The sequence below is a fragment of the Rousettus aegyptiacus genome, unplaced genomic scaffold (assembly GCF_014176215.1).
Source record: "Rousettus aegyptiacus isolate mRouAeg1 unplaced genomic scaffold, mRouAeg1.p scaffold_m13_p_13, whole genome shotgun sequence".
NCBI lineage: Eukaryota > Metazoa > Chordata > Mammalia > Chiroptera > Pteropodidae > Rousettus > Rousettus aegyptiacus.
Window position 1 is genome coordinate 49,974,918 of NW_023416288.1, and position 12,197 is coordinate 49,987,114.

Below are 12,197 nucleotides of genomic sequence, written 5' to 3' on the forward strand. Positions count from 1 at the left end.
GCCCTCTGTCTCTCTGCCCAGCCCCGACTCCCTCCCAGGTGACTCCTCTCCAGCCCTGCATTCTCCCTGGGGACGTGAGTCGAAACTCCCACATCCCCAATTTCTACTTGGAAGGACCCATTCGTGGTAGGCACAGAGGCCCAGTCCTGCCTCCTGCGACCTCTCTTTGTGGCCCCGAGGCACCCGGCTCCCGCGGCCGGTCTCAGATCAGGTCCTCGGGACCTGGGGGCCAGAGAGTGTGGGTCAGAGTGGATCTGGGTGGGATCGGGGTGGAGAGCGGGGCGGGGCCGCAGTTCGCCAGACCGACCGCACCGACCGACCGACGGGGAGACTGCATCCCACGACGCGAGCGCGGCGCACACACTCCCGCCGGCGCTCGCGATTCAAAGACAGCCGCGCACACAGGGGCTCCCCTCCCCGGACACGCCCCTTCGCGGTCCCCCAAGTCCTCACCCGCCCCGCGCCCCACCTTTCCCGCGGCTCCTCCCTGGGCGCTCGCGAGCACCCTCCCTCGAAGCCGGAGGGCCCTTCCTCCCTGACTCCTCTCCCTCCTCCACCCCTCCTCCCCGCCCCGCACTCCTCCCTTTCCTCCCCCCCCCACCCCGTTCCTTAGCTCCCACAGCCCGGCACCTACTCCAGACCGCCACCTGCCAGCCCGACCCCGCCGTGCGCCCGCCCGCGACCCCACTCCCGAACACCCCGGCCCCCGCCCCCCCGCCGGTGCCCCGCCGCTCCCCTCCCGCTTCCTCGCTCCCCTCCCCCTCCCCCTCCCGGGCGCCGCTCCCCCGCTCCCCCCCCCGCGTCTTTTCCTCTCCCCTCCCCGCCAAGTTTCGGGGCTGTCAGTCTGTCAATCTTTCGGGCAGTCGGCACCCCAGCTGCGGGCAGCGGGCGCCATTGCGAGCAGAGCCGGCCAGGGCCGGAGGCCGGGGCGCGGGGTGTCGGCAGCAGCGGGGAGACCTGGCCCGCCGCCCGCCCGCCAGGTACGGGCCGTGGAGGCGCCCGGCGGCTCCGCCCGCTTCCCCTGCCACACCGGCGCTCAGTCACTGCCCGCGCCGCGCAGGTGACAGCCCGGGGGGTGCGGGCGCGCGGTGAGCGCGGGGAGGGGCGCGGGCTGGAGGGGGGAGGGACGGCGACTGGGGAGGACTGGGGAGGGCGGGCAGGGCTGGGGGGTGTCAGGGCTGTCGAGAGCGGAGCGACGGGGAGCCGGAGGGAAGGGCAGGAGCTGCGGAGAGGAGGAGGAGGGGTCCGGTGGGAAAGGGGAGCGAGGCTCGGAGGGGGGCAGTGGGGAGGCCCCAGAGAGGGGAGAGGGGGTGTGGGAGGGGCGGGGGGGCAGGAAAACCCGGCGCGGGGGATCGGGCCGTTTGGGCGGAGAGAAGGGTGCTGACAGGTGAGCCCCGGAGCCGGGGAGGGGCCGGGCCGTGGCGCGCGGTCTGGGCGCGGAGGCTCAGGGGACGACCAGGCGGGGAGGTGGCTCGGGAGGGGTCTGGTCTGGAGGCAAACTTGGGAGGGGTGTGGAGAAGTCAGTAGGGAGCAGAAAAGGGGAAGGGCGCCGCTGAAGGGAGGGGCGGGGCAGCGGAGGTGTGCCAGGAGGCAGGGGAGGGGAGGGCAGGGAGGAGGGGAGGGTCCGAAGTGAGCAGTCGGGGGGCCACAGCGCCAGGGGGGAGCTCGGGGAGCGGACTGGAGGGGGGAGGGGGAGAGCGGCTCTGGGGATGGGGAGGGGAGGGACGCGAGCGCCTGCTGGGGCGGCAGAGGGGGAAGGGAGCCGGGGGCCTCGGAGGGGAAGGAGAGCGCGGGAGGGAGGGAGGAGAGTGGTGTGCGGAGAGGGGGAGGAGGGCTCGGGAGACGGGAGGAGGGAGGGAGCTGAGGTGAGGAAAGGAGAAGGAAGGGAAACCAGAGTGGGGGAGGAGAGGGGGAGGGGAGGGGCAAACGGGGTGGGGGAGGACAGCGGGAGGAGGAGGGCGGCGTTGGGAGGAAGGAAAAGAGGAGGGGGAAAGGAAGGGGGAGGGTGTGCACCAGGGAGGAGGATGGAGACGGGAGTGGGGGGGGGGGCGAAGGCGGCCTGGAGCCGGGGGAGGGGGAGGGGAGCGCTGCCGCGGAGACAGCCCAGAGCGCAGGGTTGGGGGGCGGAGAGGGGGCCGGGAGCGGTTGGCCCGCAGGTTGCGGGCAGGGGGAGGGGCCGGAGGGGCGAGGCTGGGGGCGGAGCTGGGGAGCCAGCCAGATTCGGTGGGGAGAGAGGGCGGAAGGCTGAGAGAGCAGGGGAAGGGAACGCAGAGGGAAGCCTGCCAGAGAGGTTTGGGGGGGAGGGGAGTCCGCTGGGGGAGGGGCAGGGCACCCGCTGGAGGAGGAGCAGGGAAGGGGGCACGAGGGCGAGGTGGCCCTGCCTGGGGAAGCCCAGCGGGGGAGGAGCGATGATTTCGAGGCAGCGTTATTTCTGGGGGAGAGGAAGCTAGAGCCATTTCCTGCCTTCAGCGAGGACCCTCCTCTGAGGGCCTCCCCTACCACTTGCCCAATAGTGACACTCACCTCCGCCCCTCGGCTGGCTCCTGTTTTACCAGCTCCTGCAGTGACAGCTGGAGGGCCTAGGGGATGAAGTTCCCCCGCTCCCCGACCTGGTCTCCCACCCTCCACCCTCTCCCCAGAGAATCCATTGGTCCCTGCCATGCCGGGGCAGCCCTGATGGGCTGACCTGCCAGGTGAAGAGGGGTCGGAGGTGGGAGCTGACTCCAGAGCTGACCAGAGGTTGCAGAAATAGCTTCAAGACCTTCTCCTTCCTGCAATTTTAAAGATCTCTTTGCTCCCCGAAATCCACTTGTCCTCATTTCTCTCACCTGTACCTGGGGATATTACCTTTGGAGCTCCTGGGATAGCTATGGGTGCAGGGTGGGCAGAGCCAGGGCCCGGTGGAAGCTGCTGTGAGAATGAGCCAGGATGTATTTTCTCCTTAGGGTCTGATGCCCGATCCCCGGGAGCACCTACCCGGGGTTGCCATGAGAGAGACCTTGGAGGCCCTCAGCTCCCTGGGTGAGCCCGCAGAGCAGAAGGAACTTGCGGGGTGGGGGGATTCAGGGGAGTGGTGGGCCTGCTGCTTCTCTAGAATAAAGAAGGCAAAGCCATCCTTGTAGACGGCAATCCTGACACCCTCAAAACCCCAGGAGCCTTTAGAGCAGCATCCCTTTTGGTTTCATTGGGGTGTCTGTGCGTGTCCGGCCCATGCTGGAGGTTCTGCTAGACCGGATTGCACGTGGCATCCTCAGGAGCTCTGGGACATTTAAACCTACTCTCTGTCTGCCTTCACCCGTCCTTGACTCAACACAAAGCTGCTGAGGTTGATATCTGGCCAGGCCGCTGGGAAGCCTGGCTGTCCCTTGTCCACAATGGCTAGAGACCCTTCCTGAGCGGGTTGGGGAGGGCTCCTTTGGGGGGGGGGGCTGGGAAGGGGAAGAGCCCCTGCCTTCGAGGCCCTCTTCGGTACTGGATGCTTTACTTGGACCTGGGCTTTCTACCCGGAACAGGATTTTCCGTGGGACAGCCGGAGATGGCGCCCCAAAGCGAGCCGGGGGAAGGGTCTCACGATACCCAGGAGCAGATGTGTCCTCCCAGGGAAGAAAGAATACTGCCCACGGGTAAGTAAGTGGGGACTGTGGGGGCGGCTCAGGACAGAGTCTTCCTTTCTTCATCATCTATTTACTGCGAGCCTGCTAAGCGCCGGGTGGCATCCTCGCTATTTGGAACACCTCAGTGACCAATAGACAAAGACCCCCATCTTCCAGGAGCTTAGTCCTGTTGAAGGCAGGGAGTCGGCCACCAACCAATGTGAAAATAAGTCCACTTATGAACTGGGTAAGAGAGGATGTGTGCTGTCGGGGGGGTAACGCAGAGCAGGGGTGGTGAGAGCAGGCCTTCCCGGGAAGGTCGGATCTGAGCAGGATTTGAAAGAGGCGAGGGAGGTGGCTAAGCAAATACTGGGAAAAGGTACCTAAGGAAGGGGCGTGCCTGGCTTTTTACATCCCAGTCTTTTCCAATGATTTGTCATGGAACGGGTCCATCTGGTCGCTGGGAGGTTCCCCAGTCCTCCTCCGAGGAACCACAAGTAAGCCACAGGGCAGGGCACTTGCTTGCCTCCACTATCATCCATACACAGAAGTTTCGGGAACTTCTCACAGTTGTGGCTCTTGCAACCTGCAGGGCCTTAGCGGCTGCCTTGCTTACAAGAGCCTGAGACTGCTGGGAATTGAGCCCCCACAGGTATGACGTGGGCTGCATGCAGGGACTTCTGTCCATCTGTGATCTCTGCAGTAGCTTGAGGTCATCTGTTCTCTGCCAGGGCATGAGGCCCCCAGACTCGAGGATGGTGCCCACACTGAACGGACTGAGGCTCCCTGCAGAGGAGGCCAGGCACGAACACCAGCGAAGGCTGAGCCTGTGGGCTCCTGCCCAGGTGAGTCTTCCCATTGCTCCATCCCACCAGAGGGCCCTGCAAACTCAAGAGCTGCTATCTGATGAGGCAGCCACGCCAGGCCCTTCCAACCCAAGATGGACCAGGCCCTGGCACCTCTCTGCTGCTGAGCGTCAGCACCCAATGGGAATCAGAGAGGCTGGTCACTAAAAGGACCGTCCGCTAGAAGTCCTCACTTCCCCTCAACTTCCTCCAGAAGTCCTGACTTCCCTTCTTTTGCCCCCAGTCTGGAAATAGAATTGTCCATGGCTTGAACTATAGTTCCTATGAAGACATATGACATTGATGAACCTTTTCATTGTCTCTCCCCAGACGCATCCCTCCCTTACATCTCCACTCATCTCAGTGGTACCCAAATGCTCTAAATCTGTTGTTTGACTCATCTCCCCCATACCCAGGGCAATCAAACAGTTGGTTCTCTCTCCACAATCTCACCCATCACTTGCTTCCACCACCACCAACCTCATCATCTTTTGCCTGAGTGATGTCATTTATTCCACGAGGATTTATTTAGTGCCTACTCGGTCCAGGCTGTGATAGGTAGGTAGAATGGAAAGAGATGAGTTCTAGAGCAACGCAGACCTCATTTGAATCCTTGCTCCACATTTCCTAGCCGAGTGATCTTGAATCGGCTACCTCACCTCCAGGAGCCTCAGTTTGTAAATGGGGATATGGGTAGCTTCATGCTTCTTGTGAAAGTTCGTAACAATATATACATGGTGTGTCATCTGTACTCGGCATTCAGTTGATGGTGGCCGTCCTCCGATTTATTAGGCACATAGGGAAATAGAACACAAGATGTCTGCCCTCCAGAAGCTAAAGTCTAGGTGACACTAATATGAATTAACAAATAACAATAAAGCCATGTTACGAGTAAGTGGAGTAAGCACTATCCGAGTTTAAATACGGGAGCTTCACGCACTGGATTTGTCAAAGATTCGGTTGATTCGCACATCATTTTAGAGGTGAAGACTTCGGCTCTAAAGCAGGTGGGGTAGAGGATAGGAACATATTCCAGGCCGAGAAAGACTTTGGGGCAGGAAAGTTGACGTGTGGCTTACGCTTGGGAGTAGTACGAAAGTTGGACTCAGTTTGGGCGAACTCCAGGCGTAGTGAGAAATTAGTTTAACCTGTAAATATTAGGGGCTGTTGATGTTCGTGAGTGGAAGAGTGACACGAAGCAGTATCACAATAGGGTAAGTAGTTGCTCGGAACCGATGGATTGGAAAAAGACTGAAAGTAAATGTAATCGTGACAGTCCATGTGTAATGTAACCAAGGCTCAGGCGATTATAGACTTGGAGCTAGACAGAGACTCGAATCATCTGGCTCAATGGTTCTCAAATAAGAATCACTGTAGGAGCTTTAAAGGAAGATCAAGTTCACGCGCCCTGCTATCGGAGATGCGTTTTGTAACAGTTCCCTGGGAGATGATGATGCTGCGCCAGGTTCAGGAACCTTGAACTCGCCCAACCGTTACACCTGAGCAAACAAACTTAGCTCAAAGAAGTAGCAAAAAGATAAGTTAACCAAAGTCACACTGCTGGTTGGTGACAGAGGAGAACCCAAGTGGACACTTTGGGTCTGGGCCCTGATCTCCTTCCTCTTGGCTGGGCCATTCCAGTCCCCGGGAGGGGCCAAGCTCTAGGAAACCCGGAGGCCCACGCTGCTTCTCCAGAGGTTGGCACCAGTTTTTGGTCCTCTTCCAAAACTGGGATTGCCCACCTGGGTGTAGAAGCAAACATTAAGAAAGTAGGGTGTGGGTGTGTGTGTGTGTGTCAGGAGGTGGGGGGATGGGTGGCCTTTGAGAGACAACAGGAAGGAATACAAAGGTCCGCTGGCAGGAGTCAGGGCGGGGAAAGCGCTCAGGCTACTCTTGAGATTCCGGGATTCCAGCCCTGCAGTTGGAGAAGGAGGCCACAGTGTCCCCAGCCCTGAGTCAGGGGGTGGGTCTGGGAAGGGCAGGTGTTTGGTGGTAAGGCTGCTGAGCTGCAGCCAGTTTGGGAACACGGGAGAGGGGCTGCTCCACTGGTGATGAGAGACGGTGGTTCCAGAAAGAAACCTGCTGGACAGAGACATCTGGGGCGGCCACTGTGGTCATAAGAACCCAGAGTGAAGCTCGAGAACAGCCTCGAGCAGCATTTACAGTTAGAGGCAGGGAAAGCGCCCTCAGGGACATGCCTCAGCCTGGGAGAAGGTCCCCGGGAAGGGGGAGGGGAGTCACCAGCGCTGGGACTGCCGAGAGGAAAGGACTGGGCGGGGTCTTGGGATTTGGTCATTCCCAGGAACTTACCAGTAGAGTGGAGAGAGCAGAAGCCAGGTTCCAGGATGTGGTGATCGTGTTGACAGACACGCGTTTCACAAACAAACGTGGAGCTTAATAGACTTGTCTTGTTTTGACTTTTCAGGACAGGAGTGGATGATTCGGAAGGTAAAGGTGGAGGAGGAGGATCAGGAGGCAGAAGAGGAGGTCGAATGGCCTCAGCATCTGTCGTTACTCCCCGGCCCCTTTCCTGCGCCTGACCTGGGGCCTCTGGCCGCCGCATATAAGCTGGAGCCGGGGACTCCAGCCGCCCTGGGGGGCCTCGCGCTGGCCGGGTGGGCCCCGGCCTCAGAGAAGCCCTATGGCTGCGGGGAATGCGAGCGGCGGTTCCGCGACCAGCTGACCCTGCGGCTGCACCAGAGGCTGCACCGCGGCGAGGGCCCCTGCGCCTGCCCGGACTGCGGCCGCAGCTTCACGCAGCGCGCGCACATGCTGCTGCACGAGCGCAGCCACCGCGGCGAGCGGCCGTTCCCGTGCTCCGAGTGCGACAAGCGCTTCAGCAAGAAGGCCCACCTGACCCGCCACCTGCGCACGCACACGGGCGAGCGGCCCTACCCGTGCGCGGAGTGCGGCAAGCGCTTCAGCCAGAAGATACACCTGGGCTCGCACCAGAAGACGCACACGGGCGAGCGGCCCTTCCCCTGCGCCGAGTGCGAGAAGCGCTTTCGCAAAAAGACGCACCTCATCCGCCACCAGCGCATCCACACGGGCGAGAGGCCCTATCAGTGCGCGCAGTGCGCACGCAGCTTCACGCACAAGCAGCACCTGGTGCGGCACCAAAAGGTGCACGAGGCGGCCGCCCGAGCCCCGCCCTCTCCCGAAGTGCCCCCCTCGCCCAGTTCCCCCGCCCCGTCCCCGACCCCGTCCCCTCCTGGGCCCAAGCCCTTCGTCTGCCCCGACTGCGGCCTGAGCTTCGGCTGGAAGAAGAACCTGGCCACGCACCAGCGTTTGCACGGCAGCGAGGGGCGCCCCTTTGGGTGCGACGAGTGCGCGCTGAGCGCCAGCGCGGACCCCGCCGCCTCCAAGGCCCTGGCCTGCGCGCACCGAAGCACGCTGGAGCCCCAGGGCGCCCCCGCGAGCGAGCGATCCTTCTTTTGCCCGGACTGCGGGCGCACCTTCGCGCACGGGCAGCACCTGGCGCGCCACCGGCGGGTGCACACCGGGGAACGGCCCTTCGCCTGCGCGCAGTGCGGCCGGCGCTTCGGCTCGAGGCCCAACCTCGTCGCGCATTCTAGGGCCCACAGCGGCGCCAGGCCCTTCGCCTGTGCGCAGTGCGGCCGCCGCTTCAGCCGCAAGTCTCACCTGGGCCGCCACCAGGCGGTGCACACGGGCAGTCGGCCGCACGCCTGTACCGTCTGCGCCCGCAGCTTCAGTTCCAAAACCAACCTTGTTCGCCACCAGGCCATCCACACGGGCTCCCGCCCCTTCTCCTGCGCGCAGTGCGGCAAGAGCTTCAGCCGCAAGACCCACCTGGTGCGGCACCAGCGCGTCCACGGCGAAGCCGCGCACTTGGCCTCCGACGCCGACCTCCCTGTCCCGGCCTGGCCCGCTGCCACTGAGGTGGCGTCGCCCCCGCTCTTCTTCTGAGCCCCGCTGTCCTCCCGACCCTTTCCTTTGCCTTCTGTTGCTCCCTAGCTGGAAACACCCAGGCCCAGGTGGGCAAGCACGGTGGCACCCCCTGCTGCAGGAGTGACCTTGGCCCCTGCCGGCCTTTTTCCTTCCCTCTCCATCTTGCTGGGGGGTTGAGGGGGAGGGAGTCCGGAAAGGACAATCACTTTTGACGTTCTCTGGCAAAGACCAAACCCAGTGGACCCTCGCTGGGAAGAGTTCAGGCCTGAGTCCTTGGAAAGCTCCGGGCGGAGAGCGCCCAGTTCCCTGGACCACGCCGCCGAGTCAGGAAGCTCTGCAGGCGGAGGGAAAGAAAGCTCATGTGCGTGCCCACAGTGTCATTAAAGTGAAATCCCAAAGCCCTGGGGCTGTTGTTACATGGGTTGGGGGCTGAGGACCCCAGACTCTTCTCTAATCTGCACACGGGACACTTCCCGTCTATCCTGTGCGAGTGCCATGCAGCCAGCTGCCGGTAATCGAGCTACCAAATCAAAACCATACAGCGAACTGCCAAAGCACTGCCCTGCTCCCTGCTTCTAGCTCGGAAATCTGATGAGGAGGAAAGATTAGCCTGCAGTTCTCATGCCGGGCGTTGAAGGCGCGAACTGCGGGGAATGCACAGAGAGGGGCCACATGCCACCAAGGGCTCTGAGCTCCAGTGCTTCTGCCTCTGTTCGAAGCTCTCCCGAGGGGGTCTCAGAACAGCAGCCTCGCCTACCACCCCACCGGGCACCGACATAAACGGCACATGAAGGTGCTTTGCCATCATACTTCCCCACAGGTTCTGTCTTCGTGATGGGCGCATGATCCAGACGTCTCCGTAGCTGTCCCTCCCGAGGCTGGGCAGCGAGGAGAGCTGGGGCTGGCCGGCCGGCAGCGAAGGGGGGTAGCGGGATGATGGGGAGCAAGTTGGATTGAGTGAGAAGTCTTGGGTGCGACCCCTCCTGTGCCTCTTGTAGGACTTGGACTGGGCGCTCGTTCTCTTGGGTCTCTGCGTGCTCATTACGATAACATCGTTGATGCTGACGTTGGGCTGGCGAGGGGCAAGGGAGGAGGGAGGCAGGCCCGAATGCAGTGGGCGTTAAGGTTCATGGCCAGGAATGAGCAGGCGATCTCAGGGCATGTGGCAGAGGGGCCCTAAACAGGCACCACTGTGTTGCTCCAGCAGCATTTTAAATGCTTGGCTGTTTCACATAAAACTCTGGACTTCCAGCTTCTCTTATGAAAAGCCTGATGCCCTAGCAGCTAGTGGCTGAGGCCGAGCGATACCCAGAGCCTTCGCTACTCCCACTGGCTTTGCTCTCTGAAGGTGCCTACCTGGCCTCTGGCACTGAGCGTGTGAGTCTAGCTAAAAAAGTAACCTTGCAGGCCTTCAAAATCAAACACATGAAAGCAATGTTTATGTGGGTTATACCAGTGCTTCCATTTCTCTAAACATTCTGTAATTCTTGTGTAAGAATGGGGTTTAGATCCTGTCCTCTGTTTGGGAGACCTACTATGCGTCACCCATTTCCAGGATTTCACATTCTCTTGAATCTTCTCAATGAATTATGTCTTTGTCCTTTGAGCTTGGTTGCAAATAATCAGAAGTCATTCGGCGTCGAGCCTCGTGGTAATCCGAACAGAAGATGGTGCTGAAAATTGCAAAGTGTCTGCGATGTAGGGCCGGGTCCTCCGAGGGCTGTTCCCAGGGAGAAGGGAGTTCAAGCCTCCGATAGCGGCAGCCTCCCTGAAATCAGTACATGCCCGCCACACCACCCCAGGCCCAAGCCACCGTGGGCACGACCGTGAAAATGCTCTGAGGGGCGAAGCACAAGTTGACTATGTCTGTGTAAAAAAGGTGCTTTATTCATTAGTTAAAATTTATTTATTTCCCCCCAGTCTCGTTCTAAAAAAAAATTGGCTGTACTTAATGGGTAGAGAGTACCCAGTCCGTGCCCAGTGTGTACCAGCCATGTGACGGGCAGGGAGGCGTTTGGCCAGCACCAGTGTGCCCGGCAGGAACTTGCAACGTGGCTGGAAATGAGGTATGAAGGTCCCCAGGACAGGACACAAGTGCCGTGTGGCTCTGTGACCCCGAAGACTTGAGGGAACAGAGGCGGCTTTGTGGAAGTCACGGGCTTGCGCAGGAGCTGAGCAGAGACGGGCTGGGATCCGTGCGTGGCGGGGGTGGGGAGTGGCCTTCTCCCCGCACCTCCCTCCCTCGGCGCCCCTCCCCAGGAGCACTGCCCAGGTCCTCGGATTCTGTTCTCTCTCGTTCTCTGCCATCTTCCTGTTGGGGCCCTCGCTCCTCTCCTAATCTCCACGAAACACCATACTTCCCAACCTTTTTCATAATGTGGAAAAACAGACAAAACATGACATCTGCCATCTTAACTGTTGTTAAGTGTGCCATCCAGCGGCATTAAGCACATTCGCAATGTTATGTGAACGTCACCCACGTATTTCCAGAACCTTTCCGTCATCCCGAAAAGAAACCGTTTCATGCGGTGGCAGGGCGGCGTGGGGGGCCGTCCTCGCCGGCCTGGGCGTCCTGGGTGCTGGGAGAACAAGGGCCACAGGCCTGTCCTTCCCAACAAGTCAGAAGACCCGGTTCAGCCCCACAGCCCCAGACTCCTGCATGTGAGGGAGAAGCAAACAGCACTAGTGACCGCCGCGGCCACCCCGCGGCAGGGTTCTCTGAGCCGCAGTAGCTCACAGAGGGGCGGCCACACTGTGTGGCAGCACCTGCATCACTTCCCAGTCCGACCGATACCGCACGAGGGCCCCGGCCCCCGGCCCCCGGCCCCCGGCCCCCGCTGTCCCGACGGGCACGGGGTGATCTCTACTGCGGTTTTGATGTGTGTTTCCCACGAGCCTGTACTGCGAACACCAGACTCTCCTGTCCTCTGGCAGAGAAAATCCCCGCATTCTTGGTCTTCGGGTCTTCGGGGTCTTCAGCTGGGTGGAGCTAGTGGGCCACGTGTAAGAGAAGTGTGTGAGGGGTCACAGGAGACGGATGAGAAGCAGTGAATTGCACCCGGAGAGGCGGCAGGGTCAGCTCTGAGGAGGCAGCTGGCTGAGACATCCTCGACTAGGCCCTCGGCCAGCCGGGCGGTGTGGTCACGCTCACCCACTGTCTGTCTCCAGGGAGAGGAACGGGGGCTCCTGCCCAGTGCCCAAAACAGCAAGCCACATTGGCGGGCACTAGAGACCTGGGGAAAGGTGTGACACAGTTGAAATGGGCTTGGGTATCCGTTGCAAAATGTCCCCTTTCCAGAAGCCATTGTGGATGACGGACACACCCCGAGGGAGGAATACAGGAGTCTGTGTGGAAGGGTGGCTGTCAGCTGTCATTTGAAATCGCCAGGAGTTGTCAAGTAAGATGAAGCTTCGTTTCCACAGTAAACACATGTCGTGACATCCCGAGCAGAGGTGCTGGTGTCCGAGCAAGTGAGTCACATGGGAGACGGCTCAGAGCAGGCCGATGGCTCTGGGGAACACAGGAAAGGAAGTGTGTGTGGGGACGGAGCAGAATCCCAGGAGGTGTTCATGGAGCGAGCAGGGGGGTAAGAGTCTGGGACAAGAGCCTGTGCGTCACAGACTCACAGACGTAGTGACCCCACCCAGCCTGGGCCCATCTCCAGGGCCCCGTAACCGCTGCCCCGGCGACGTGCCACCCACCGGGGGCCAGGAGTCTGACCTGCGGTTGTTGGCAGGGCCCCGCTCTCCCTCCAAAGGTGCTGGAGAAGAATGCGTTCCAGGCCCCAACTTTGGCTTTGCTACTAAAACGGGCTTTGCCAAATAAAAACGTGAAAATCCGGGAAGGGTA

At 61.0% G+C, this 12,197-nt stretch overlaps 1 protein-coding gene across 5 annotated transcripts; it reads left to right on the forward strand.

The window, feature by feature from the left end:
• The first annotated feature begins 849 nt into the window (after positions 1–849).
• On the forward strand, positions 850–11,126 carry ZNF467 (zinc finger protein 467). Of its 5 annotated transcripts, none has more exons than XM_016125953.2 (5): positions 850–980; positions 2,946–3,021; positions 3,513–3,623; positions 4,325–4,438; positions 6,864–11,126. In XM_016125953.2, the coding sequence occupies exons 2-5, from the start codon at positions 2,952–2,954 to the stop codon at positions 8,363–8,365; spliced, it is 1,797 nt and encodes a 598-aa protein (XP_015981439.2). In that variant the 5' UTR covers positions 850–980; positions 2,946–2,951; the 3' UTR covers positions 8,366–11,126. The 5 variants fall into 5 exon arrangements, with proteins under 5 accessions (XP_015981439.2, XP_015981438.2, XP_015981440.2 ...); XM_016125952.2 differs by having other exon boundaries at positions 957–1,060; XM_016125954.2 differs by lacking the exon at positions 850–980 and adding an exon at positions 1,367–1,387.
• Positions 11,127–12,197: the final 1,071 nt, after the last annotated feature.

Coding starts and splice junctions, on each gene's coding strand:
- ZNF467 (XM_016125953.2), top strand. CDS start 2,952: ATGCCCGATCCCCGGGAGCACCTACCCGGGGTTGCCATGAGAGAGACC. Junction 3,022..3,512: donor GGAGGCCCTCAGCTCCCTGG/GTGAGCCCGCAG, acceptor TACCCGGAACAG/GATTTTCCGTGGGACAGCCG. Junction 4,439..6,863: donor GCCTGTGGGCTCCTGCCCAG/GTGAGTCTTCCC, acceptor TTGACTTTTCAG/GACAGGAGTGGATGATTCGG.